Source organism: Symphalangus syndactylus, chromosome 18 (genome assembly GCF_028878055.3).
Source record: "Symphalangus syndactylus isolate Jambi chromosome 18, NHGRI_mSymSyn1-v2.1_pri, whole genome shotgun sequence".
NCBI classification, from domain to species: domain Eukaryota; kingdom Metazoa; phylum Chordata; class Mammalia; order Primates; family Hylobatidae; genus Symphalangus; species Symphalangus syndactylus.
Genome location: NC_072440.2, coordinates 73,413,376 through 73,441,135, shown reverse-complemented (window position 1 = coordinate 73,441,135; position 27,760 = coordinate 73,413,376). Strand labels below are relative to the sequence as shown.

The window sequence follows — 27,760 nt, the reverse complement described above, 5'->3', positions numbered from 1 at the left end:
AGAAAACATTTCTGTCCTGCAGGCAGGGCACTGTGTGCACCGCGTTCCGCATTTGCAGGACCAGGGATGTTGTGCTGCTCTCCGATGAGGCAGTCACCGAGTCTGTCTGCCACAGCTCTTTCTGAACCTCTGGCTGTCTGGACACTCCACTGTGCTCCTTGCCAAGATGAAGTGCGTCTTGGTGGCCACTGAGGGTGCAGAGATCCTCTTCTACTGGATGGATGAGGTGTTTGAAGAGAGTCTGCAGCTGAAGTTCGGGCAGTCAGAGAATGAGGAAGAAGAGCTCCCTGCCCTAGAGGACCAGCTCAGCACCCTCCTAGACCTGGTCATCATCTCCTCCATGACAATGCTGGAGAAGCTCTCGGACACCTACACCTGCTTCTCCATGGAAAACAGCAACTCCCTGTATGTCCTTCACCTGTTTGGAGAATGCCCGTTCATTGCCATCAATGGCAAACCCACCAAGAGCGAGGGGGACCTGCAGCAGAAGCTGTACATGCTCAAGGACCTGTTCGAAGTACACTTCGGGCTGGTGACTGTGGACGGTCACCTTATCCAAAAGGAGTGAGTCCTCAAAGCAGGTCCCCTCTGTCCTTTGCCGAGCACCCTCGCTGGGCCAGGCAGCGTGTGCCCAGCCCCTGTGAAGCTGCCATTTTTCACACACTGCCCCCAGCTGGGTCCCTAGGTCAGAGAAACAGAGCTCAAATGAACCTTGGAGACCATCTGGTCCGACTCTCTGAATTTATATCTGGTGAAACAGAGCAGAGAATGGAACTCACTTGCCTGGGGTCATTCAGCTGGTTGGTGGCCACATCCAGACTGGAAATCTGAGCTTAGGACTCTCAGTCCAGTGCTCTTTTCATTCTCCCAACATCGTCGCCTGTCATTACAAATCGAAGCTAGTCCTCTCTGGCTTCTCAAGCTTCAGACTCTCTCCCAGAAAAACACAAGCCTGTGCACACTCATACAGTCTCATGAAGGTTTTCTCAGGAGACAGACCCTAAAACCTGTCTTTGGGCTCACAGTAAAGAATTTGGGGAAAGAGAATGATGGTTCAGAGTATACACTGAGGTGGGAGGGACCCCAGAAAAGGCTCGTAGTTGAAATGTAGACCTAGAAAAGAGAAGTTCGTGGTATCACCACCCCCGATTCTCTAAGATGGATTGGGAAGCTGCAGAGTGTGAAGCTCTGGGACTTTAGAGTTTTGTAGCGATGTGAGCAACTACCCATATCAAGGCATTTCTCAAATGCACAAACATTGTTTCATGAGTCATTTTAGCCCAGATAGGTCATGGTTTCAGTGGCAAATGCTGCAGGTGGCAGATGCCTGTTACATGAACCACATTGGCCAGTGCAGACCTTGCCAGCATCCAAGATGGCTGTGACCCTGTGTAGGGCCCTGATGATAGACCAGACCTTTCTATGTTCAGTGGTCTCTGTGTGAGAAGCTTAAGCACCACCCTGGCTCTCTCTAGCTAGCTTTGTATGACACGTGTTTGTGTGACAGAAGTTGAGGAGTGAGGCGATTTGCTCAGCTGCCTGCCTTCTGGCTCCGTGCCTATCCCACCCCACTCCACAGCTAGAGCTGGGCCAGAAACCTGGCCCGCTTTCCCAGCTGTGTGGGCAGGTCACATGGGCTCACCTGGCTCTGACGCTGAGCTGGGACTCTGGTCCTTTTGTCGGGTGTGGGAGAGACCAGCTTTCTCATGGTCTCTCCCGCCCTCTCTGGCTCTGCCCCCAGGCTGCGGCCCCCAGACCTGGGGCAGCGTGTCCAGCTGTGGGAGCACTTTTAGAGCCTGCTGTGGACCTATAGCCGCCTGTGGGAGCAGGAACAGTGCTTCGCCATGGAGGTGATTACTGGGCACGGGAGTCCTCAGGACTTGGAGCTGTCAGGTCAGAGGGGGCCTCCAGCTTTAAGACCATGTTTTAATCCTAATGAGTGAAGGCACAAGCAGCCCCTGAAACTCGTGTATTCAGACAGAGTTGTTCTTTCTGGCCATATGGAGGGTTGGGTACTCTGATGGGCTTTCCCATGGTAAAACAGCTCGATCCTGGATAACACAGACTTTTAATGTAATTTTTGGGTTCACTGTAAATTACAGAAGTCTTTGAAGACAGTTCCTTCAACTCTCCCCTCCTCCTCCCACAAAATTATATTGAGCTGGAACAGGAGGGGAAAGCAGTGGAGAACGAAGCGCTAAAGGTAAGATTGCCCTGACTGCAAATGATACCAGCACTACAGCCAGTAAACAGCCTTAGGCCAGCAGCAGCATAGGAGAGCCGAGCCTGCAACTCTAGGTTAAGCCCAGCCCCAAAAAGTTACAGTGACTGCTGGTCCCTTTATAAAGCGTAGCCAACAAAAAACTAAAAAATTAAAAATAAAAACTAAAGTGGCTGCTGGTTAGGAGCACTCCTTGGCTTCCTAAAGAGGTAAACCAAATTATCTTGCGAGCAGTGGTTTTCATACTCCAGTGTGTCAGAATCTTCTGTAGGGTTTGTCAAATACAGGTTACTGGGCCTCACTTTCAGCATTTCTCATTTAGCAAGTCTGGGATGGGGGCTCTAGAACTTGCATTTTTTTTGTTGTTTTTTTGAGACAGAGTCTCACTCTGTCGCCCAGGCTGGAGTGCAGTGGAGTGATCTCTGCTCACCGCGACCTTCCGGGTTCAAGCGATTCTCCTGCCTCAGCTTCCTGAGTAGCTGGGATTACAGGCACATGCCACCATGCCTGGCTAATTTTTGTGTTTTTAGTAGAGATGGGGTTTCACTATGTTGGTCAGCCTGGTCTCGAACTCCTGACCTCATGATCCGCCCACCTCAGCCTCCCAAAGTGCTGGGATTACAGGCATGTGCCACCGTGCCCAGCCCTAGAACTTGCATTTCTAAAAAATTCCCAGGTGTTGTTTATTGTGCTGGTCCAGGAACCACACTTTGAAAACCACTGCTAAAGCAGGACAGGTTAAAATCGAACAAATGTGAACTCACAACTGAAGAAAATCAGATACAGAAGAAAATAAGCCACCATAAGTGAGAGTCAGGAATATCAATCACCAGCAGATTTAGATCCCAAAGCACTTGATACATTGGAACTATTAGGTATAGAATATAAAATAACTATGAAATATTTAAAGATATGAAATGTAGAATCACAAAATGAGATAAGAAGAAACTCTAAATTGACCAGGCAAATTTGAAAAAGAACCCATACAGATATTTTAGAAATGAAAACATAGTTGTTAAAATGAAAAACTCAAGGGATGTGTTAAATAGCAGATGAGACATAGCTAGAGGGAGAATTAATGAGCTGGAAAATAGATCTGAAGGAATCCATTCTCGCACCCCCACTCATTCGCTCTTCCAATAAACATATAGTACCTATTATATGCTGAGAGGTGTGCCAGGCCTTGGGAATAAAGAGATGAATAAAGACATATTCACTGCCCTTGAGGGGAAATCAGCCATGTATATACTAAAAGATATAATAAAGAATCCTGGGTGCCATATTGGGTTTTTCATCAAAAGCCATGGTGGCACAAGAGATGGAGTGGTTAACTCTTCTTGGGACATTAGGAAAGACTTCTTGTAGGAGGTGACCTAATGCCATTAGTACAAAATCCAAACTCCTTCCCAAGCCTACCAGGCCCTGTGTGATCTATCGCTGCCTGTCCCACGCCAGCTTCATCTCATGCCTCTCTTGTCCACACTTACTGAGTGCTAGTCACATGAAACATCTTTAAGTTTCAGGAAAACTCTATATTTAGATCTGTCCAATATAATAGTCATTAGCTACATGTGGCTGTTGAACATTTGAAATATAGCTAGTGCAAACTGAGTTATGCTATGCATATGAAATATATATCAGATTTTGGTAACTTAGCACAAAAAAGAATGTAAAACATTCCCGTTAATAAGGCTTTTATATCATATGGTGATAATATTTTGGAGATATTAAGTAAAATGAAATATATCATTAAAATTAAAAAATTGTAAAAAAGAAAAAACATTTCTGCCATCATTCCTTCGGTTGGAATGGAAGCCCTTTGAAAGCAAGAATCTCACATTATTGATCATAAATACAACAGGTCTGTTGCCAAGGAGTGGCCCTCATTAATGCCAGTTAATCTCATACCAACTTTATTTTCTTTTTTTTTTTTTAGACAGACTCTTGCTCTGTCACCCAGGCTGGAGTGCAGTGGTGTGATCTTGGCTCACTGCAACCTCCACTTACGAGGTTCAAGCAATTCTCCGGCCTCAGCCTCCCCAGTAGCTGGGATTACAGGCACCCACCACCACACCTGCTAATTTCTGTATTTTTAGTAGAGATGAGGTTCCACCATGTTGGCCAGGCTGATCTCGAAGTCCTGACCTCAGGTGATCCACCTGCCTCGGCCTCCCAAAGTGCTGGGATTACAGGCATGAGACATCACACCTGGCCCTCCAATTTTGATTCTTTTTTTTTTTTTTTTGAGATGGAGTTTCACTCTTGTGGCCTAGGCTGGAGTCCAATGGTGCAATCTCGGCTCACTGCAACCTCTGCCTCCCAGGTAGCTGGGATCACAGGGTGCCTTCCACCACACCTGGCTAATTTTTGTTTTTTAGTAGAGACAGGATTTCACCATTTTGGCCAGGCTGGTCTCAAACTCCTGACCTCAGGTGATCTGCCCGCCTTGGCCTCTCAAAGTGCTGGGATTACAGGCATGAGACACTGCCACTGGCCAGATTCTTTTATTCATTAACTCAGTCAGTAAGCACCTACTTAAGCACCTACTCTATGCCAGTGATACGCTTTGGCTGTGTCCTCACCAAAATCTCATCTTCAATTCCCATGTGCTGTGAGAGGGACCCAGTGGGAGGTAATCGAATAATGGGGGTGGGTCTTTCCCATGCTGTTCTCATGATAGTGAATAAGTCTCTCAAGATCTGACGATTTTAAAAGGGGGAGTTCCCCTACACAAGCACTCTCTCTTTGCCTGCTACCATCCATGTAAAATGTGACTTGCTCCTCCTTGCCTTCCGCCATGACTGTGAGGCCTCCCCAGCCATGTGGAACTGTAAGTCCATTAAACCTCTTTCTTTTGTAAATTTCCCAGTCTCCGGTATGTCTTTGTCAGCAGCATGAAAATGGACTAATACAATCACCTATTTTAGAAATGATGGTCAGAAAAGACCTGCATACGGAGTCAACTCTCGAGCAGAGGCATAGACAATGAGACCAATTCAACTACCAGGAAACCTGGGGGAAGAATGTGCCATGCAGAAAGAACGTAAAGTGCAGAGGCCCTGCTGAGATGGATAGAAGGCTGGTGGGCTGGGCACAGTGGCTCATGCCTGTAATCCCAGCACTTTGGGAGGCCAACGTGGATGGATCACTGGAGGTCAGGAGTTTGAGACCAGCCTGGCCAACATGGTGAATCCCCGTCTCTACTAAAAATACAAAAACTAGCCTGGTGTGGTGGCACATACCTGTAGTTCCAGCTACTTGGGAGGCTGAGGCAGGAGAATCACATGAACCCCAGAGGCAGAGGTTGCAGTAAGCCAAGATCACACCACTGCACTCCAGGCTGGACAACAGAGCTAGACTCTGTTTCAAAAAAAAAAAAGAAAAAGAAAGAAAGAAGCTTGGTGTATTTAAGGCACAAGAAGAATATGGCTAGAGGTAGACCAGAGGCCAGGCGAGGTGGCTCACACCTGTAATCCCAGCATATTGGGAGGCCAAGGCTGGAGGATGGCTTAAGCCCAGGAGTTCAAGACCAGCTGGGGCAACGTAGTGAGACTCCATTTCTACAAAAAATTAAAAATTAGCCAGGAGTGGCAGCATGAGCCTCTAGTCCCACCTACTCGGAGGCTGAGGTGGGAGGATCGCTTGAGCCCAAAAGGTCAAGACTGCAGTGAGCCATGATCACACCACTGCACTCCAGCCTGGGCAACAGAGCAAGACCCTGTCTCAAAGAAATAAAAATTTAAAAAATAACAAAGGTAGACAGTGACCACACAGGCCACAAAAAGATATTCATATTTCCCTCTAAGCATATAATAGGAAGCTACTAGAAGGTTGTGGACAGATTCCTTTGACCACCATATAGAGAAGAAACCCTAGAGCAGCAAGAGTGTATCCAAGCGTGATGTGAGATGGAGATAAAAAGTGATAGCATTCGGCTGGGCAGTGGCTCACGTCTGTAATCCCAGCACTTTGGGAGGCCGAGGCAGATGGATTACAAGGTCAAGAGTTCGAGACCAGCCTGACCAACATGGAGAAACCCCATCTCTACTAAAGATACAAAAAATTAGGCGGGCATGGTGGCACACACCTGTAATCCCAGCTACTTGGGAGGCTGAGGCAGGAGAATTGCTTGAACCCGGGAGGCGGAGGTTGCAGTGAGCCGAGATCGTGCCACTGCACACCAGCCTGGGCGACGGGGCAAGACTCTGTCTCAAAAAAAAAAAAAAAAAAAAAAGTGATAGCATTTAAGATGCATTGTGCAAGTAGAATAAAGAGAACATAGTGAAGAACTAAATGTGGGAGGGAAGGAAAAAGGAACTACCAATGATGACTACAAGGTTTTCCACTGGGCACAATTCACCAGACACCATTAACAAAAATTGGGAAAAAAAAAAAATAAGCAGTTGGGAGAGAGCTTATGGAAATAGGTGCTGCTATTAGCATTCTCATTTTTCAGATGAATAAGCAGGTTTAGAGAGGTTGAATAGGCCGGGTGCAGTGGCTCACGCCTGTAATCCCAGCACTTTGAGAGGCCGAGGTGGGCGGATCACAAGGTCAGGAGTTCAAGACCAGCCTGACCAACATGGTGAAACCCCGTCTCTACTAACACTACAAAAAATTAGCCAGACATGGTGGTGGGCACCTGTAATCCTAGCTACTCGGGAGGCTGAGACAGATAATTGCTTGAAACTGGGAGGCAGAGGTTGCAGTGAGCCGAGATCTCACCACTGCACTCCAGCCTGGGCAACAGAGCGAGACTCTGTCACAAAAAAAAAAAAAAAAAAAGAAGTTGAATAACCTGTCCAAGTTCACCCAAATGATAAATGGAATTACTAAGTCCTTTCACATACATTTACTTTAACCCTTAGCGTGCCCTCTAATTATCATCTTCAATTTACAAATAAGGAAACAAGGCAAGGAATGTGAAGGCCACACATAGCTATCAAGTGGCAGAGCTGGCTGGGCGCAGTGGCTTATGCCTGTAATCCCAACAATTTGGGAGGCCGAGGCCGGGGGATCACAAGGTCAAGGGATTGAGACCATCCTGGCCAACATGGTGAAACCTTGTCTCTACTAAAAATACAAAAATTAGCTGGGCATGGTGGCGCATGCCTGTATTCCCAGCTACTCAGGAGGCTGAGACAGGAGAATCACTTGAACCCAGGAGGTGGAGGTTGCAGTGAGCTGAGATCGCGCCACTGCACTCCAGCCTGGCAACAGAGCGAGACTCCGTCTCAAAAAAAAAAGAAAGAAAGAAAGAAAAAGAATGTGGCAGCGCCTAGACATCAGGTATATTTTCTAATAAAGAAGACATGCTAGGAGGCTAAGGAAACCTATGTCAGGTAGAAAGGATCTGAGGTCTGAATCAAGTCATGCCCTCAGATTATCTTTCATTGTTTTAAAATTCCGAAAGGAGGACACCAGGAGGAACTCTATAGCCTGGGAGTTGCTGAGAGGACAGCACTGTTATCTACTGTAGTAAAGCAGTTCCCGAGTCGTCACTTCGGAATCACAGTTAATGCGGAGCTCCTGGGCTCCAGCATAAATATATCCATATAATCTATCAAAATGAGACCCAGAATCCGAATTTTTAAAAATACTATTCTGGTCAGGTGTGGTGGCTCACGCCCATAATCCCAGCACTTTGGGAGACCGAGACAAGAGGACTGCTTGAGCCCAGGAGTTCGAGACCAGCTTTGGCAACATGATGAGACTTCGTCTCCACAAAAGTTTTTTTTTTTTTTTTTAATTAGCCAGGCAGCCAGGCACAGTGGCTCACACCTGTAATCCTAGCACTTTGGGAGGCCAAGGTCGGTAGATCACCTGAGGTCAGGAGTTCGAGACCAGCCTGGTCAGCAAGGTGAAACGCCGTCTCTACTAAAACAAAAAGTAGCCGGGCATGGTGGTACACGCCAGCAATTCCAGCTACTCGGGAGGCTGAAGCAGGAGAATCACCTGAACCTGGGATGCAGAGGTTGCAGTGAACTGAGATAGTGCCACTGCACTCCACTCCAGCCTGGAAGACAGAGCAAGACTCCATCTGAAAAAAAAAATTAGCCAGGCTTGGTGGCATGCACCTGTAGCCTCAGCTGCTCTGGACACTAAGGCGAGAGGACCACTTTAGACCAGGAGTTAAAGACCAGCCTGGGCAACATAGTGAGACCCTGTCTCTACAAAATTTTTAAAAATAATTAGCTGGCCGGGTACAGTGACTCATGCCTGTAACCCTAGCCCAGGTGGGTGGACTGTTGAGCTCAGGAGTTTGAGACCAGCCTGAGCAACATGGCAAAACCCCATCTGTACCAAAAACACAAAAAATAGGCTGGTGTGGTGGTGCGTGCCTGCGTACACCCAGCTACTCGGGAGGCTGAACTGGGAGGATCGCTTGCGCCTGGGAAGTCGAGGGTGCAATAAGCCGTGATCCTGCCACTACATTTCAGCCTGGGCGACAGAGCGAGACCCTGTCTCAAAAAATAAATAAAAATAAATAAAAACGGTGTTCCAGAAATCCCTGTCCTACAATTAAGTTTGAGAACTGTGGAAGTATGCTTTGAACTCTGGCGGTTAGAACCCTAAACTGATCTAGGCAGGTTTAGGGTTCTAACCCTAGGGTCTGATCTAGGCAGGTCACTCCGCACCTCTGAGCCTGTTTCCACAATTATAAAGGCGGAGGGGTAACAATAAGGTCCGCCTAAGACCCCGACCGACCTCCGACCGACCTCCCCTGCGCTGAGTTTCACACTAAGCAGGCAGGTAGAACAGGCGGCGAGTTGTGGGTGACTGTGGGATACATGGGGGCTGAGGCGTGCCGCGAAGCACTGTGGGACACAGAAGGGCGCCAGTCGCTCCCCGCCTCGAAGTTAGATGGCTCGGCCGCCACGTTTCAGTGATGAACGCCCTCTTTGGGCGTCCCCGGATACCGCCTGACGTAGTACCAATCCCACCCCTCGCGTCTCTGCCCCTCCGAAGCTAGAGGACGCCCGGCGAAACGCAGTAACGGATTTCCGGGTGGGCCTTCGCTTTACGGCTCGTGAGTTCTTCCCCCCAACCCAGAGGAAGCGGGAGAGCAGTTTACGACAGCGCCGGTCGTGTTTACGGCGGCGTCCGCTGCGCGCGCATCTTCCCTCTTTTCCTGGTTTCTCAGAGTGCTATTGCTAACGCGGTGCCCGGCCCGCACCATCTGTTGCCATCCCGGCCGGCCGAGGCCGTTACAGGTGAGCGGCGTGTTTCATAGGTTCCTGCGGACCTCCGGAGCCGGCTCGGACTAGGTCCAGCCTTCGGGGGCCTCCCGGAAGAGACCTCTCTTAGTCCCTTCCTGCTGTTGCCGTTCCTCCGCTGGGCGGGGCAGGAGTCCACTTTCGGGGGCCCCACGTCCGGCACACTACTGGACGGGGGACAAGACTTTGTGGGTGAGGTCCCTGGCCCTAGGCCCTGCTCAGTGCTCATGAGCTGGGTGAATTTGTCACTTGAAACTCATCTGGGTTAAGACGGAGAGGTAACAACAAGGTCTTTCTGAAGTGGCCGAAGACTCCCTGACTTTTTGAGTGGGGTCTTGGGGTGCCAGGCTGAGCGGTGTTTGGCCCCTGTTCTTAGGAATTCACAGTGCATAGGTTACCTTCCCTTTTTTTGTGAAACTGGAGGCTAGGATAGAGGAGTAGATTTGATCTACTAAAAACACAGAAAATAGCCAGGCGGCGCTTACCTGTAATCCCAGCTACTCGGGAGGCTGAGGCAGGAGAATCGCTTGAACCCGGGAGGCGGAGGTTGCATGCCACTGCACTCCAGCATGGGTGACAAAATGAGACGCTGTCTGAAAAAAAAAAAAAAAAAAAAAAAGAAAAGACTACTAAGTCTTAGGGAAGTTGAGTTTGTATGAATTGGTGAAGGTACATCTCAGAACCAAAACAAGGTTATTATATTTGAAAAAACAAGGCCGGGCGCGGTGGCTCACGCCTATAATCCCAGCACTTTGGGAGGCTGAGGTGGGCGGATCACGAGGTCAGGAGATCAAGACCTTCCTGGCTAACACGATGAAACCCTGTTTCTACTAAAACTACAAAAAATTAGACGGGCATGGTGGCAGACGCCTGTAGTTCCAGCTACTCGGGAGGCTGAGGCAGGAGAATGGCGTGAACCCGGGAGGCGGAGCTTGCAGTGAGCCGAGATCGCACCACTGCACTCCAGCCTGGGCCACAGAGCGAGACTCCGTTTCAAAAAAAAGAAAAAACATTAGTACGTTTTGTCAAATCTGTGACACCATTAAACTTTTTAAAACACGTAACACAAAAAAAGAAAAACTGCCAATCAATATGACACTCTGTCAAGCACGAGGGGAAGCCTCATTTTAAAGATGTTACAGTAAAAAGAGAGTGGCAGGCCGGGCGCGGTGGCTCACGCTTGTAATCCCAGCACTTTGGGAGGCCGAGGGGGGCGGATCATGAGGTCAGGAGATCGAGACCACGGTGAAACCCTGTCTCTACTAAAAATACAAAAAATTAGCCGGGCGTGGTGGCGGGCGCCTGTAGTCCCAGCTACTCGGAGAGGCTGAGGCAGGAGAATGGCGTGAACCCGGGAGGCGGAGCTTGCAGTGAGCCGAGATCGCGCCACTGCACTCCAGCCTGGGTGAGAGAGCGAGACTCCGTCTCAAAAAAAAAAAAAAAAAAAAAAGAGAGTGGCGTGGAATTAATGAAATATGGAAAATCAATTTTGTTTGCATTCTTCTCAGTTTTAAGTACATATTCACAATATAATTAACAAAAAAAACAGTAGTAGTTGCTCAACAGTTGAGGGTTCCATTTTGTTTGTTGCTTTTTGAGTTCTGTCCTTATGTCTTTGCTTACTTCATGTGGAGGGCTTTTTGTACTCTGAGGCCTCCGTTCATGCCACTACTCACATGATTTATATTTTTCAGGTTTTGGAAGATGGCAAAGTTCATGACACCCGTGATCCAGGACAACCCCTCAGGCTGGGGTCCCTGTGCGGTTCCCGAACAGTTTCGGGATATGCCCTACCAGCCGTTCAGCAAAGGAGATCGGCTAGGAAAGGTACATGCCTGTCAGCAGGAATCTGAATCTTTGCAGCTGTGGCTGCTACTCTCGAGTCCCTGTTTAGATTTTATTGTCTCAAAATCTTAACTCCTGAATTTCTTATAGGGATGCCAGCTGAGGAAGGTTATCTCTGGGTGTAGTCATAGAAGAGCTGGGCACTTACAGAGGTGTTGTGACCTCACCCACCAGGTCTTGTCCCGCGTCCAGTAGTGTGCCGGACGTGGGGCCCCCGAAAGTGGACTCCTGCCCCGCCCAGCGGAGGGACGGCAACAGCAGGAAGGGACTAAGGTCTCTTCCGGGAGGCCCCCGAAGGCTGGACCTAGTCCGAGCCGGCTCCGGAGGTCCGCAGGAACCTATGAAACACGCCGCTCACCTGTAACGGCCTCGGCCGGCCGGGATGGCAACAGATGGTGCGGGCCGGGCACCGCGTTAGCAGTAGCACTCTCAGAAACCAGGAAAAGAGGGAAGATGCGCGCGCAGCGGGCGCCGCCGTAAACACGACCGGCGCTGTCGTAAACTGCTCTCCCGCTTCCTCTGGGTTGGGGGGAAGAACTCACGAGCCGTAAATTCTGTACTTGGGAACTCAGAAGTTCACAACACTAAATTGAGAACTCACGAGCCGAATTCTGAGATTCTTCCACGCTGTCCTCTCGCTCTCAGGGATTTGTGAGTCTGCAGAAACTTGCCTGGTTGACCTGTGCATTCTCTGTCTTGTTCTTCATAGGTTGCAGACTGGACAGGAGCCACGTACCAAGATAAGAGGTACACAAGTAAGTGTTTCTGCAACTGAATGCCCCAATCAGGGCCTTGGGAGAGTTGTTCTTTATTCTAATGACCTTCATCTGAAAGCTTTTTAGAATAGGAAGGAACTGCCAACAATAATTCGTAACTTTTAGGGATGTAGTCTGGACTTTAACAATAACCACATTTTTGGAAATAGCCCTCAAAACTTAGACCATTCATTAAAGAGGTCTAGCCTGTTAAAATGGGGTTTTGGGCCCTTTTAAAAACCTGTTGAAAACATTAGCTGGGCATGGTGGCGTGCGCCTGTAATCCCAGCTACGCGGGAGGCTGAGGCAGGAGAATCACTTGAACCCAGAAAGCAGAGGTTGCATGAGCCAAGATCATGCCACTGCACTCCAGCCTGGTGACAGAGCCAGACCCTGTCTCCAAAAAATAAAAAATAAAAATAAAACTCCTGGTTTTAAGATCCTGGTACCATAAAAAGGCATTTTCTCTGTGCCATTTCAGATGGTTGGATGTGGCTGCCTGGAGAACTAAGTTAGGATAGCTGAGGCTGAGATTGGCAAGAAAGTATATCGTGATCTATTAGACATACCTGCCTTGGGCCACTGATAATGGAGATGGTGGTTAGCAATAAATACCTCAGATTCTCACACAATAAAGCAGAGAGTGAAATGGGTTAGCTTGAGTCCTTCAGATTCTTGGCTTAGAAAGTTTGGCCGGGCGCGGTGGCTCACGCTTGTAATCCCAGCACTTTGGGAGGCCGAGGCGGGCGGATCATGAGGTCAGGAGATCGAGACCATGGTGAAACCCTGTCTCTACTAAAAAATAGAAAAAATTAGCCGGGCGTGGTGGCGGACGCCTGTAGTCCCAGCTACTCGGAGAGGCTGAGGCAGGAGAATGGCGTGAACCCGGGAGGGGGAGCTTGCAGTGAGCCGAGATTGCGCCACTGCACTCCAGCCTGGGCGACAGAGCGAGACTCCGTCTCAAAAAAAAAAAAAAAAAAAAAAGAAAGTTCTTTAGGCCAGAGTTTTTCAAAATTGAATGTGCATATGAATCCCTGGGGATCTTGTTAAAATGCTGGTTCTGATTCAGTGGGTATGGGGTGGGACTGTGAGTCTGTGTGTCTAACAAGCTTTCAGCCAATGCTGCAGGTCTCGACCACACTTGAAATAGCAAGGCTTTAGACTGGTGTGTATCTGGTAAAGTCTGTGGGTGTAGTTACTACATGCCATCACCTTTGCCTCCAGATAAGTACTCTTCTCAGTTTGGTGGTGGGAGTCAATATGCCTATTTCCATGAGGAAGATGAAAGTAGCTTCCAGCTGGTGGATACAGCGCGCACACAGAAGACAGCCTACCAGCGGAATCGGATGAGATTTGCCCAGGTAAGCCAAGAGCCAGCAACTACACCATCTCGGGGCTATTACTATTGGCCATCACCTGCTGAAAAATGCTACCTTGTGACTCCTAATGAGAGAGGGAAGCATATTATAGGTCTTCTAGTGAATCTCAGGTCACTGTTCCATGTAACAAGTGGTACCAAGGTGAACCTGCACTAGGATCAGGGATGCATTTAAATAGTTTATATTTCTGTTTGCCAGTAGCTAGGACATCAGACTTGTATGCTAAAAACATTTGTGCTAGATAAGAAGGTGCACCCGTGCCTGTTACCACACTTAATTGCTGTGTGCAGACTTTATTAGTAGATGTTCCAGTCAGGTTGCCTATTATTACTTAAAGAGGCAAACTCATTAAATCTAATGAGACCCAGTAAACATACTTCAGTGAAAAATATATCATGGGAGTGTAAGTCTAAGCGAAGTCCAAGTACTTACCCCCTAACACCCCCAAGCTGTTGATGCCATAGAGTGAAAGCACAGAGTAAGATGTGAAACTTGGGATTTGGCATCCTAAATTTACTCCAGAGACCTCCCACTTGTTCTGCCTATTGTGAGCCAAATCTCCAAGATTTTAACACGAATGTTTCTTGCTGATGCCCAGAGGAACCTCCGCAGAGACAAAGATCGTCGGAACATGTTGCAGTTCAACCTGCAGATCCTGCCTAAGAGTGCCAAACAGAAAGAGAGGTGAGATTTTCATCCTGCTGGAACAAGACACCCTTCCCAGACTGGCCGTATTTGGAAACCGTAGGACCAAAGCAGGAGGATGGTTGTCTTCCCCACCATTGCAAAAAAGGAAAATACTTTCTACAACCAGTTAAGCCCCCTTTTAGCTTGTCGTTCTCAGGCTGGTTCATGGCAGATAGCATGGGCAGGAAACTAACTCCTTGTGCTGGTCGTGCGCACTAAAGGGAAACACAGGCAGGCAAGAAGAGGCTCTGGAGCTTACCTGGGCTCAGTTCTGCTGTGGGTCAACTCCAGGAAGCCCCATGTGTGCTGGTCCTGTGAGCCTCCTGGTGTTGCGTGGTCCAGCAGTCGCTACACCCCAGATTGGAGCTATCAGTGAACAGTCACTGATAGTGAAATCATCTGGTCAGTATTTGGAGGAAGTGTGCCTTTTCTAGCACCTCCAGTGTGCACCGTCTGGGTCTCTTCCTTTCTCTAAGCCCATTTTTCATAGTTTAAAGTGGTGATGGTAAGGTATAGCTGAAGAGAATGGCATCATGTGTCTTTTTGAAGAAGCTACTGATTTAAAGGTCTGCACTGAGATCATATTTCTGTCTTTCCAGAGAACGCATTCGACTGCAGAAAAAGTTCCAGAAACAATTTGGGGTTAGGCAGAAATGGGATCAGAAATCACAGGTAATGTATTTATACCAGAATTCTGCCTTGGAATTTGGTTCTGTTTATTTGGTTGTCTTTATTAATAGCTTAGATGAGATATACTTCACATACCGTACAATTTAGTGGTTTTTAATATATTTGAAGAGTTCTGTAACTGGTCAATTTCAGACCATTTTCATCACCCTCAAAAGAATCCCTTACCCTTTAGCAGTCACCCTGTCTTGATCTGTTTTCTGTTGCTAAGACAGAATACCTGAGAGTAGGTAAGTTATAAAGTGGTTTCTTTAGCTCATGGTTCTGGAGACTGGGAAGTCCTAGATCAGGAGCCACATGTGGTGAGGGCCTCATGCTGCTTGATAGCATGGCAGAAAAAACAGAAGGGGGAGGAGGGTGCGACAGAGAAAAGGGCTAAACTTTGGGTAGTTAGCCCATTCCTGAGAGAAGGGCATGAGGCATTTATTCCTTTTAACGACCTAATCTCTTAAAGGCCCTGCCTCCTGACACTGCCGCAGTAGCAACCAGATTGCCAAATGAATTCCAGGAGGCACACCCAAACGCCAACACCCCCAATCCCCCAGCCCTAGGCAGCTACAAATCTGTTTTCTGGATTTTTTGTTGTAAACATTTTACATAAATGGAATCATATAATATGTGGTGTTTTGTAACTAGAAGCTTTTATTTAGCATGTTTTCAAGAGTCATCCATAGCATGTGTCGGTACAGTTGTCCTTCAGTATATGAAAGTCTACACATTCTCAAGTCCCACATTCGGCCTGTGGTAGCCACATATGTGAAAAGTCGGCCCTCCATATACTCGGGGTTTGCATCCCAAGAGTACTGTTTTTTCTTTTTTTTTTCCTTCTGTTTTTTTTTTTTTCTTTTTCCTTCTTTTTTTTTTTTTTTTTTTTTTTTTTCTTTTTTGAGACAGAGTCTCCCTCTGTCACCTAAGCTGGAGTGCAGTGGCATGATCTTAGCCAATTGCAACCTCTGCCTGCTGGGTTCAAGTGATCCTCCCACCTCAGCCTTCTGAGTAGCTGAGACTACAGGCATGCACCACCATGCCTGGCTAATTTTTGTATTTGTTGTAGAGATGGGGTTTTGCCATGTTCCCCAGGCTGGTCTCAAACTCCTAAGCTCAAGCAGTCCGCCCACCTCAGCCTCCCAAAGTGCTGGGGTTACAAACATGTGCCACTGCGCCCGGCTTGTATTTTCAGTCCATGTTTGTTTGAAGAAAATCTGCATATAAGTAGACCCACGTACTTCAAACCCATGTTGCTCAAGGTCAGCTGTGCTTCATCTGTTGTTGGTTGTTTTTTTTTTTTTTTTAAAGATGGAATCTCACTCTGTCACCCAAGCTGCAGTGCCAGTGGCACGATCTTGGCTCACTGCAACCTCCGCCTCCCAGGTTAAAGTGATTCTCATGCCTCGGCCTCCCAAGTAGCTAGGATTACAGGCGCACGCCAACACGTCTGGCTTTTTTTTTTTTTTTTCATTTGTTTTGTAGAGACGGTTTTGCCATGTCAGCCCAGCTGGTTTCAAACTCCTGACCTCAGATGATCTGCCCACCTCAGCCTCCCAAAGTGCTGGGATTACAGGCATGAGGCACCACACCCAGCCCAAATGAGCTTCATTTCTTGTTTATTGCCAAATAAGAGTCCTTTGAATTGATACATCACGTTGCTTTGAGCCATTTACACGCTGATGAACATTCGCTTTTCACTTTCCGACTATTACTGATGCTGCTGTGAACATTCGCCTGTGTGTGCTTGTGTGGGCATTCTGAGAACAGAACACGTGTAAGCAAAAGCGAAACTACATTTTGTTGGATATGATGCTGTATCATGAATAGTTAATACCCCGAGAGAAATATAAAGGACCTGCTACGTGTTCATCAGGTGACATCATTACCTGGGAGTGGAACCCCATTTGTTTTTGAACTTTTCATCCGTTTGGTCCTCTTCCAAACCATAAATTCCTGGGAGTCAGGGATTCTGTCTTATAAAACAGTCAGCACTCCATCACTCCATTTATTGAATAAAAGCTCTTTTTCTTTTCTCTCTCTTATTGAGATGGAGTCTTGCTCTGTCACCCAGGCTGGAGTGCAGTGGTGCTATCTCAGCTCACTGCAACCTCCACCTCCCAGATTCAAGCTATTCTCCTGCCTTAGCCTCCCGAGTAGCTGCGATTAGAGGCATGCATCACCACGCCTGGCTAATTTTTGTATATTTAGTAGAGATGGGGTTTCACCATGTTGGACAGGCTGGTCTCAAACTCCTAACCTCAGGTGATCTTGCCCACCTTGGCCTCCCAAAGTCCTGGGATCACAGGTATGAGCCACTGAGCCCCTCCATTTTGTGTGGTGGTTGTTTGAGACAGGATCTCATGTCACTCAGGCTGGAGTGCAGTGGTGCAATCATAGCTCACTGCAGCCTCAAATTCCTGGGCTCAAGCGATCCTCCTGCCTCGGCTTCCCAAAGTGCTGGGACTACAGACATGAGCTGCTGCACCAGGCCAGCTCTTCATAATTTTAGCCTGTCTTTTATTTATGTTTTGTATGTACTGTAACTTTTTTTCCTCTAATGGTTTTCAACTGCAGAAACCCCGAGACTCTTCAGTTGAAGTTCGTAGTGACTGGGAGGTGAAAGAGGAAATGGATTTTCCTCAGTTGATGAAGATGCGCTACTTGGAAGTATCAGAGCCACAGGACATGTAAGCAGCATCTTTCACTACTGTATACCCTGCTCTTATGTGTGTGGACCAGCTAGTGATGGGTATTTTCTTAAGCCCTAGTATTTCCAAAAAGGCTTTGAAGCCACTTACTCAAAACACATTTCATAAGGTTAAAAGAGGTGTTTGAAAAAAATCAAAACCGGACAGGCGCAGTGGGTCACCTGAGGTCAGGAGTTCAAGACCAGCCTGGCCAACATGGTGAAACCCCGTCTCTACTAAAAATACAAAAAATTAGCCGGGCGTGGTGGCACACACCTGTAATTCCAGCTACTCAGGAGGACGAGGCACGAGAATCGCTTAAACCGTGGAGGTGGAGGTTGCAGTGAGCTGAGATCTGGCCGTTGCACTCCAGCCTGGGCAACAAGAGCGAAACTCCCCATCTCAAAAAAAAAAAATCAAGACCAAGGGGAAAAGCAGAAGTTCATTGACTGCAAACTTCTTTTCAACTTCCTGGCATCCTGAGCAAAGAAGAAATGAGTTATACAACTCTTTTGGCAGAAAGAGAAAGAAAGCAGAATGGAATTTGCTGATTATTAAACTGTATATTTCTGTTTCCTGGCATCCTGAGCAAAAGAGCAATAAGATTAAGTTGTAAAACTCTTGGCAGGAAAAGAAACACAGCAATTCTTCAGGAGAATCTTTGCTTCTCCTGACATTTCAAATAGCTCCTTACCTCAAAGGACAAGTAGGTGGAACTTAGGTAGTGGGAAACCAGAGCACCAGACCAGAAGTCAGCCTACCCAGGTGCCTCTGTAACTAGTCATCTCCTGTCTTAGCTTCGGTCGCCCTACCTTTAAAATGGGGCGTTGGGCTGGATGAGTTGTGCTTGCTGTGTTCTATGCCGGGAGCTAAGTGGACAGGAACTGAGCAAGCACTGAGGATTCATCTCCTGTTCTGGCCAGAGATTGCTTTCCACCTCTTTTAGACTTTTGGATAAGACTTCTGGATCTATGGCTTAAAAGAAAATAGTGGGGATTATCTCCCTTACTTTGCGTGTCTTTGCTTGCTCTTCCCACAGTGAGTGTTGTGGGGCCCTAGAATACTACGACAAAGCCTTTGACCGCATCACCACGAGGAGTGAGAAGCCACTGCGGAGCATCAAGCGCATCTTCCACACTGTCACCACCACAGATGACCCTGTCATCCGCAAGGTGTGCGCCTCCTTCTGCCCCTCTCCCACTTGTTAGGAATGCTGTCGGCTTCTACAGCTGAAGCTGCAGAAAGAACAGAAGACATGGGAATGATGTATGTATTATATGTAAAAGCACTTTGCCAGGTAGACTGGAAATGTGGATGTTAAGCACAGCTGGACTTGAAGCCCGGTTCTGCCGCGCTTCCTGGCTTAGTCTCTGGATCTTTAGTTCTCTCATCTGCAACAAGGGGTAGATGTACATAGCACGTACCATGGGGCAAAGGTGAAAGCATCTGAAGCACTTGGCTGGAATCTAGCAGGTGCTTAGGGGGCTGCAGTGCCACTGCCACCCGAAACTTGCTGGCTCACTGGCTGTAGCGTTTTTGTTCAATGAGGTGGGGCCTCCTTATTAAGGATTTATGTGGTCAGCAAAGGAGTTCTTTCCCATCCATGTGAGTGGGCAGTGAGAGCTGGGAGTGTCTTTCCATCTTCTCTCTTTGATCCTCCGCAGCTGGCAAAAACTCAGGGGAATGTGTTTGCCACTGATGCCATCCTGGCCACGCTGATGAGCTGTACCCGCTCAGTGTATTCCTGGGATATTGTCGTCCAGAGAGTTGGGTCCAAACTCTTCTTTGACAAGAGAGACAACTCTGACTTTGGTAAGAAGCGTGCCTGGGAAACGACTAAAAGGCATTGAGTATTTTTGTTGCTACAGAACAAGTCTCTGGTACTAGAGAATGGATAGAAAGTGGACCGTCTTCCCAAGGGCATTGACAGCAGCAGTGTCTGAATCTCCCAGGCTCTTTAGAGGTTAGGAGAAGAGACTCGCTGCAGTACCTGCTTGAGGCCTCAGCTTTTGGAGTCCTCACAGCACCCTAATAGCAGGCTTCCAAATGTTGCTTTTTTTTTTTTTTGATATGGAGTCTCGCTCTGTCACCCAGGCTGGAGCGCAGTGGCACGATCTCAGCTCACTGCAAGCTCCGCCTCCCGGGTTCACACCATTCTCCCGCCTTAGCTTCCCAAGTAGCTGGGACTACAGGCACCTACCACCATGCCTGGCTAATTTTTTGTATTTTTGGTAGAGACAGGGTTTCACTGTGTTAGCCAGGGTGGTCTCAATCTCGTGATCTGCCCGCCTCGGCCTCCCAAAGTGCTGGGATTACAGGCCACCGCGCCAGCCTTTTTTTTTTTTTTTTTTTTTTTTTTTTAAATTGAGACAGAGAGTCTCACTCTGTCACCCAGGCTGGAGTGCAGTGGCGCAGTCTTGGCTCACTGCAGCCTCTGCCTCCCACGTTCAAGTGATTCTTCTGCCTCAGCCTCCCGAATAGCTGAGATTACAGGCATGTGTCACTACGCCTGGCCACTTTCTGTATTTTTAGTAGAGACGGTTTCACCATGTTGACCAGGCTGGTCTCGAACTCCTGGCCTCAAGTGATCCATCAGCCTTGGCCTCCCAAAGTGCTGCGATTAGAGGTGTGAGCCAACGCACCCGGCCCAAATGTTATTCATTTAAATACCCCTTTTTCGAGTTTTGCCATCTTGCATACCTTCTTCAGTGTTTGCTTACAGTATATACACATATATATTTTATGCCATACATATATGTATTTATACACCATAAAGGAAAACCATGTCACTCAAAAATTAACAAAACAGGCTGGACACGGTGGCTCACACCTGTAATCCTGCCACTTTGGGAGGCCGAAGCGGAGAATCACTTGACATCAGGAGATCGAGACCAAGCCTGGCCAACGTGTTGAAACCTGGTCTCTACTAAAAATACAAAAATTAGCCAGATGTGGTGGTGGACACATGTAATCCCAGCTACTTAGGAGGCTGAGGCAGGAGAATCGCTTGAACCCAGGAGGCAGAGGTTGCAGTAAGCCAAGGTGGCACCACTGCACTCTAACCTGGGTGACAGAGCAAGACTCCATCTCAAAAAAAAAAAAAAAAACCGTGTTTATATTCTGAGCCTGAAGCCTGAGGTCTTTATTAAAAAGCTTGCAAAATCATTCTCTTGAGGAATCCAAAACAATTGAAAAGGGACAGCTTCGTTACTGTGTGATTGAATTGAATGTTGGACAGTATCTTGAGTTATCCTGGAGCAGCTGCCCCACTCCCCCGCTTATGTGTTCCACACCAGGGAGACCCACTTTAGGAGAGGGCGGTTCTTTGAAGGAAGGACTTGTGTTGTTTGCCTCTCCACATCTCCCCACAGCGCTGCACACATTGTCAGTGACTCTTTATTGCATGGTGAGTGACCATGCCACGCTTTTGCAGACCTCCTGACAGTGAGTGAGACTGCCAATGAGCCCCCTCAAGATGAAGGTAATTCCTTCAATTCACCCCGCAACCTGGCCATGGAGGCAACCTACATCAACCACAATTTCTCCCAGCAGTGCTTGAGAATGGTGAGGAAACGAGTCTCTGGGCATTGATTCATTCTTATTTAATCAGCTGCTGTTTGTGGAGCATTTGGGTTGTGGGACTGAGCAGGACAGACGCAGTCCCCACCTTTAGCAGGGGAGTTAGATGCCTGGGCTTGGAGGTCAGGCTCTCTGACTTTGAACAAAGTTCCCGCCCTTACAGAATTTCATGATAGTGGAGGAGGAAACACAGTGAACAATAAATAATAATTGATTTACATCAAATGGTGATGTGTACCGTGGCAAAAAAAAGAAGTAGAGATGGGCATGGTTACTAACTCATTGTTCTAATTCATCAGGTGCTAACAGTTGGGAGGGGTCAAGTAGGCACAAAACAGGCAGCGAGCTCAGAGCCCCATCAAGGGCCCCAGGAACCTGGCCACAGCTGCAACTAAGCAGAGGTGCTGGGTCTGATTGATTGGCCTTGGCCTTGTCAGCAAAGTTAGCTCTGTCTTGTGACACCTTTGTTTTTGCAGGGGAAGGAAAGATACAACTTCCCCAACCCAAACCCATTTGTGGAGGACGACATGGATAAGAATGAAATCGCCTCTGTTGCGTACCGGTAGGTCACCTCTCTGGTGGGTATTGTGACCGGATTGGAGCACGGGCCCCACTCTATAGAATCCCCAGTGACCACGTGAGTTTCTTCTTCGCTGCAGTTACCGCAGGTGGAAGCTTGGAGACGATATTGACCTTATTGTCCGTTGTGAGCACGATGGCGTCATGACTGGAGCCAACGGGGAAGTGTCCTTCATCAACATCAAGACACTCAATGAATGGGATTCCAGGGTGAGCCTACATCTCCATCACCCTCTGGTGACACCACGTCTCTATTCCCTACAGTGCCTGTTTACGCAGGCTAGGTTGTATAAACTGTTTCTTATCCCCTTTCGTTACTTATAGAGCTACCTGGATGTTTTTTTTGTCTTGTGAGTTTTTTCCTCTGCTTAGTTACTTGCTGAGAAAGAGCATGACTGTGTGTGTAGAACTATGTTAAGAACTTTTCTGCTTGTTTTTTACACAGGAACCAGTTAATTCCCTTCTTCCAGTACTTTCTTATCTCTGTTCCATTGTGGCCTCCTGTTGGCTTCTGCTCCCTGAGCATCTAATTTTTTCCTCTCCTTATCATCTGGGTTGGCAGTCTTCCTGTAAGTCTGGCCGTTCTTCTTTTTGACCTCTTCTTTCATAGACTCAGCCACTGCCTTCAATCTTTTCATACCTTTTTTCCAATTCCTCATTTCTGGAACTCATGGATTCTAAGATCTGGCTCAGAATTGACTCTTCAGAGGCACCTTGAAAGAAACGTGCTTCCTTCACTTTTCCTCCTCTTTCTATTTCCACCCCACCCCTCTCCAGCTGCCCCCGCCCCCCCGCCCACATCACCTGTTGAAAGAGCACACTGGAAGGTTTGCTGTGACCTCCCTCTGGGGCCAGTGGCCTTTTTTTGAACTTTTCCTGGTAAGCTCCCCAAAGCATTCAGGGCCGTCGTGCCTGTGTCGTTTTGCCCTCTGTGTTACCGCGTTACTCTGGTCTCACCTGTTTCCCTGTTCCCTTCGCATGTCGTCTTTGCTGGCTCCCCTCCTTTTTGACCCCAGTGGAGTCACCTGGACAGCTCTTTGCCATACGTACTTCTGTATTATACAACTTTGTATTAGTTTTCTTTCGCACCATAACAAATTAACAGAAACTTAGTGACTTAATACCGATTTATTTATTTTATTTTTATTTTTTATTTTAAGTTTCGCTCTTGTTGCCCAGGCTGGAGTGCAACAGGGCGATCTTAGCTCACTGCAGCTTCTGCCTCCCGGGTTCAAGCGATTCTCCTACCTCAGCCTCCCGAGTAACTGGGGTTATAGGCATGCGCCACCACACCCAGCTAATTTTGTATTTTTAGTGGAGACGGGGTTTCTCTGTGTTGGTCAGACTGGTCTTGAAGTCCCGGCCTCAGGTGATCTGCCTACCTCAGCCTCCCAAAGTGCTGGGATTACAGGCGTGAGCCACCGCGCCTGGCCTAACAATACCGATTTATTAGCTCACGGTTTTGTAAGTTAGAAGTCCAGTGCTGTGTGCTTGGTCCTTATATTAGTCCATTCTCACACTGCTGTAAAGAAATGCCGCCGGGCGCGGTGGCTCAAGCCTGTAATCCCAGCACTTTGGGAGGCCGAGGCGGGCGGATCACGAGGTCAGGAGATCGAGACCATCCTGGCTAACACGGTGAAACCCCGTCTCTACTAAAAATACAAAAAAATTAGTCGGGCGTGTTGGCGGGCGCCTGTAGTCCCAGCTACTCGGGAGGCTGAGGCAGGAGAATGGCGTGAACCCGGGAGCCAGAGCTTGCAGTGAGCCGAGATCGCGCCACTGCACTCCAGCCTGGGCAACAGAGCGAGACTCCGTCTCAAAAAAAAAAAAAAGAAATGCCTGAGAGTGGGTAATTTATAAAGAAAAGAGTTTAATTGGCTCACAGTTCTGCAGGCTCTAGAGGCAGCGTGGCTGAGGAGGCCTCAGGAAACCTGCGATGGTGGCAGAAAGCAAAGGAGAAGCAGGCAGATGTGACATGGCCAGAGCAGGAGAAAGAGAGAGGGAGAAGTTGCTATACACTTAAACAACCAGATCTCTTGAGAACTCTATCACAAGAATAGTGCCAAAGGGGGAAATCCGCCCCCATGATCCAGTCACCTCCCACCATGCTCCTCCTTCAACATTGGGGTTTACAATTTGACATGCGATTTGGGTGGGGACACAAATCCAAACAAGGCAGAAATCATGGTGTCAATAGAAATAGAACTGAGTTCTCATCCAGAGGTTCTGAAAGAAAAGCCACTTCCAAGCCCATTCTCATTGAGGGTAGAGCTCATTTCCCTGCAGGTAGATGACTGAGGCCTCCATCCCCCTTCCAGCTGTCAGCTGGGAGTCTCTCTCAGCACCTAGAGGCCACCTGCATTCCTTGTCACATGGCCCCCTCCATCTCCAAGCTAGCAACAGCACATCAGATCCTTCTCGTCCTTCAGGTTTCTAACTTCCTCTGTCTCTGACCTCTACACCTAGATTTAAGAGACTCATACGGTTGGATGAGGCCCAGCCAGGTAGTGTATATTAAGGTTAACTGATTTGGGGCCTTACATCTGCAAAATCCCTTTTGACATACAAGGTAGCATAATCATGGGGGTGACACTTGGTCCTAGCCATAGGTTCTGCCCACAGTCTAGGGGAGGAGATTCTGCAAGGGCAAGGGTCACTGGGGGTCATCTTAGAATTCTGCCCACCCCAGGCCTCAACCATGAACTCTTTGAAAATGATTTCTCAAATCTACTCTGATTTATTATACTTCCCATTGTTTTTCTGCTAAAACACCTTCCCCTTCCATGTGTCCCCAGTCCCGTCATTGCCTCTGGGCCAGCTGTCCATCAGCGTTGTCTTTCTCCCACCTAAGCTCTGAGCCTCCAACATCTCCAACTCGTTTTTACATTTGCTGTTAGCAAAATAGAAGGCTTTGCTGTCTTCTGGCTCCATCCTGGATTCCCCTGATATCATTGTCCTAGCTCAGGGCCCCATTCATCATGCCTGTTTGACATTTGTCTCCTAACTGATCTCTCTACCTCCACCCAACTTCTATATTTGATTTATCTCTGCCAATCAATTGTCCAATACATGCTTCATCAGCAGCACAGATTGGGAGAAGGAGTCTAACGTGCCCCAGCAAGCTGCACACAGTAGTATGCACCTATAGTCCCAGCTACTCAGGAGGCTGAGGTGGGAGGATCACTTGGGTTCAGGAGTTCAAATCCTGAACTCACCAGCTTGGGCAACATAGTGAGACCCTATCTCAAAAAAATGTGCCACAGCAAACTCACAGGGGTGCTGCAGGATATTTTAAATTTTTTAGGGAAACAGAGACATCTTGTCAGAATACTACTACATGGTTTGAACCTAACTAAATAAAAGGAATTCTTAGCCGGGCACGGTGGCTCACGCCTGTAATCCCAGCACTTTGGGAGGCCGAGGCGAGCAGATCACCTGAGGTCAAGAGTTCGAGAGCAGCCTGGCCAACATGGCGAAACCCCGTCTCTACCAAAAATACGAAAATTAGCTGGACGTGGTGGCGGGCACCTGTAATCCCAGCTACTAGGGAGGCTGAGGCAGGAGAATCACTTGAACCCTGGAGGCAGAGGTTGCAGTGAGCCGAGATCATGCCACTGCACTCCACCCTGGGCAACAAGAACAAAATTCCATCTCAAAAAAAATAAAAGGAATTCTTGAGTATTTCTTTTGCCCTGTGGTTGCCATGAACGAAGAAAGTTTGGGAACCTCTGTCATGAGACCTTTGACCAGTCATTTCACTCTGGGTTCAACTTCCCACATCTACAAATGATATGGGTAGAAAAGAGGATCTCTCTGGGGTCCTTTTCTACTGTGTGTGCATTTATGTAAGATGTCAGACTCAGCTTTGCACCCACTGCAGGCTTCCACCCCCATCTAAGGCCAACTCCGCCTGTCTTTCCTATCCCACCATGCCTCTCAGATCAAGACCTCCTGTCTGCACCTGCACTTGTGCCAATATTATCCACTTGGCTCACTGTTACACATCCTCTGTGAAGCCCTTCCTTACCATGCAACACATAGTAAACACTTGTCTCTGCTATTTATATGGCACTTCTAAAGTGTGTGGGTGTGTGTGTCCGTGTGTGTCCGCCCATCATTCCCTGTCTAGGTGAGCTTTTAGAAGAGAGGAATTGTAAGTAGTTGAGTGCCTGCTGTGCGGCAGGCTGTGCAAGGGAAGGGACTATGTCTTTGTCTCTTAAATGGTAAGATTTAGTGCATACCTACCCACTTTCTAAGCAAGCAGACTGGGGAGTTCCTTCTCTGCCAGAGGAGGTCCCAGCACCTTGGGCATTTGGAGCTTGCTTCTGTTTCTCTAACGGGGCTCTCCTGCAGCACTGTAACGGCGTTGACTGGCGTCAGAAGCTGGACTCTCAGCGAGGGGCCGTCATTGCCACGGAGCTGAAGAACAACAGCTACAAGTTGGCCCGGTGGACCTGCTGTGCTTTGCTGGCTGGATCTGAGTACCTCAAGCTTGGGTGAGATTCCTGTGCAGGAGCTGGCAGCTGATCTTGTGAAAGAAAGGGTCTGGGTAGGGAGGTTGACCCTCCCCTCCCCGTGTACTGGACAATTGACTGGCAGAGATAAATCCAGGGGTGGGGTAGAGATGGAGGGGTCAGTTAGGAGACAAATGCCAAACAGTAGACATGCTGAATGGAGTCCTGAACTAGGGCAATGGTGTCAGTGAAATCCAGAACTGAGAACTCAGAAGACGATGTTTTCCCTTTCCCTTGAAAATAGCAGTGGACTGCCAGGCGCGGTGGCTCACGCCTGTAATCCCAGCACTTTGGGAGGCCGAGGCTGGCGGATCACAAGGTCAGGAGATCGAGACCATCCTGGCTAACACAATGAAACCCCGTCTCTACTAAAAATACAAAAAATTAGCCGGGTGTAGTGGCGGGCGCCTGTAGTCCCAGCTACTTGGGAGGCTGAGGCAGGAGAATGGTGTGAACCCAGGAGGCGGAGCTTGCAGTGAGCCGAGATGGCGCCACTGTACTCCAGCCTGGGCGACAGAGCCAGACTCCGTCTCAAAAAGAAAGAAAAAAAGAGAATAGCAGTGGACCAGGTATCACCATTTAATTGACATTTGATCCCAAGTGTTGCTGTCTCTGTGCTGCCCTGCTCTGACCACTGATACCCCTTCCCCCTTAGTTATGTGTCTCGGTACCATGTGAAAGACTCCTCACGCCACGTCATCCTGGGCACCCAGCAGTTCAAGCCTAATGAGTTTGCCAGCCAGATCAACCTGAGCGTGGAGAATGCCTGGGGCATTTTACGCTGCGTCATTGACATCTGCATGAAGCTGGAGGAGGGCAAATACCTCATCCTCAAGGACCCCAACAAGCAGGTCATCCGTGTCTACAGCCTCCCTGATGGCACCTTCAGCTCTGATGAAGACGAGGAGGAAGAGGAGGAGGAAGAAGAGGAAGAAGAAGGTAGGTAGCAGCCCACTTTCTGAGGTCTAGAGTGATCTGCGGGCTAGCACGGGAGCAAGTTCTGTAGCCATTGTGATCTTTAACCTTGATAAAACTTCGAGAATTCCCTGAGACTTAAGTATGAAGAAGCATTCACTTTGGCTCCAAGAGCTTCTTCCAGAGCCTTTAGATCACATCAAGTGGTTGGGGAGGATAGTGGTGTTTTAGAGAAGTGGCTGGACTGTGGCAGAGGTAGAGAAAGATGAGGGAAGTCCCAGATTGAAGCCGCTGGTCTAGAGGGAAAAGCTCCGCTCCGGGTTAAATAGCCTGAAAGTTATCTCTCCTGCTCTACCAGCTGGTGACTGAAGGAAATACCTGCCCGGCCCTGTGAGCATCTGAAAGGCTTAACTTCTGAGTGGAAGTGTTGAAAACTCATACACAGTCCAGCAGAGGTTCAGAAAAGAAAGTGAATGTCATATCACACAACCTGGCTCATTTCTCTTACATTTTTTATGTCTTTCAGAGGAAGAAACTTAAACCAGTGATGTGGAGCTGGAGTGTGTCCTTCCACCGAGACTACAAGGGCCTTTGATGCTTAGTGGAATGTGTGTCTAAATTGCTCTCTGACATTTAGCAGATGAAATAAAATATACATCTGTTTAGTCTTTCCCTCATCGTCTGCCTGCATTAACGATTTACAGTCG

At 48.1% G+C, this 27,760-nt stretch overlaps 1 protein-coding gene, 1 long non-coding RNA gene and 1 pseudogene across 2 annotated transcripts in view; 2 read left to right on the top strand and 1 right to left on the bottom strand.

Moving 5' to 3' along the window:
• LOC129468212 (uncharacterized) overlaps window positions 1–11,822 on the bottom strand; it is a 234,011-nt gene extending 222,189 nt beyond the window's left edge. The window contains exons 1-2 of the long non-coding RNA XR_010117218.1: window positions 11,642–11,822; window positions 9,924–10,031 (exon numbers count right to left, since the gene is read on the bottom strand). This is a non-coding gene — a long non-coding RNA (uncharacterized lncRNA). The remainder of the gene's footprint in view (window positions 1–9,923; window positions 10,032–11,641) is intronic.
• Window positions 25–9,831, top strand: LOC129467539 (BLOC-3 complex member HPS1-like; annotated as a pseudogene).
• Window positions 9,067–27,725, top strand: EIF3D (eukaryotic translation initiation factor 3 subunit D). The gene is made up of 15 exons (XM_055253397.2): window positions 9,067–9,435; window positions 11,133–11,265; window positions 11,993–12,038; window positions 13,263–13,399; window positions 14,016–14,101; window positions 14,704–14,776; window positions 17,354–17,466; window positions 18,506–18,638; window positions 19,131–19,278; window positions 20,900–21,030; window positions 21,522–21,607; window positions 21,705–21,834; window positions 25,978–26,120; window positions 26,794–27,077; window positions 27,580–27,725. The coding sequence occupies exons 2-15, from the start codon at window positions 11,143–11,145 to the stop codon at window positions 27,591–27,593; spliced, it is 1,647 nt and encodes a 548-aa protein (XP_055109372.1). The 5' UTR covers window positions 9,067–9,435; window positions 11,133–11,142; the 3' UTR covers window positions 27,594–27,725.
• Window positions 27,726–27,760: the final 35 nt, after the last annotated feature.

Excerpts from the sequence above, each read along its gene's own strand:
- EIF3D (XM_055253397.2), top strand. The coding sequence starts at position 11,143 with ATGGCAAAGTTCATGACACCCGTGATCCAGGACAACCCCTCAGGCTGG. Across the intron at positions 13,400-14,015 it reads ATCGGATGAGATTTGCCCAG|AGGAACCTCCGCAGAGACAA; the intron begins GTAAGCCAAGAG and ends GCTGATGCCCAG. Across the intron at positions 19,279-20,899 it reads GAGAGACAACTCTGACTTTG|ACCTCCTGACAGTGAGTGAG; the intron begins GTAAGAAGCGTG and ends ACGCTTTTGCAG.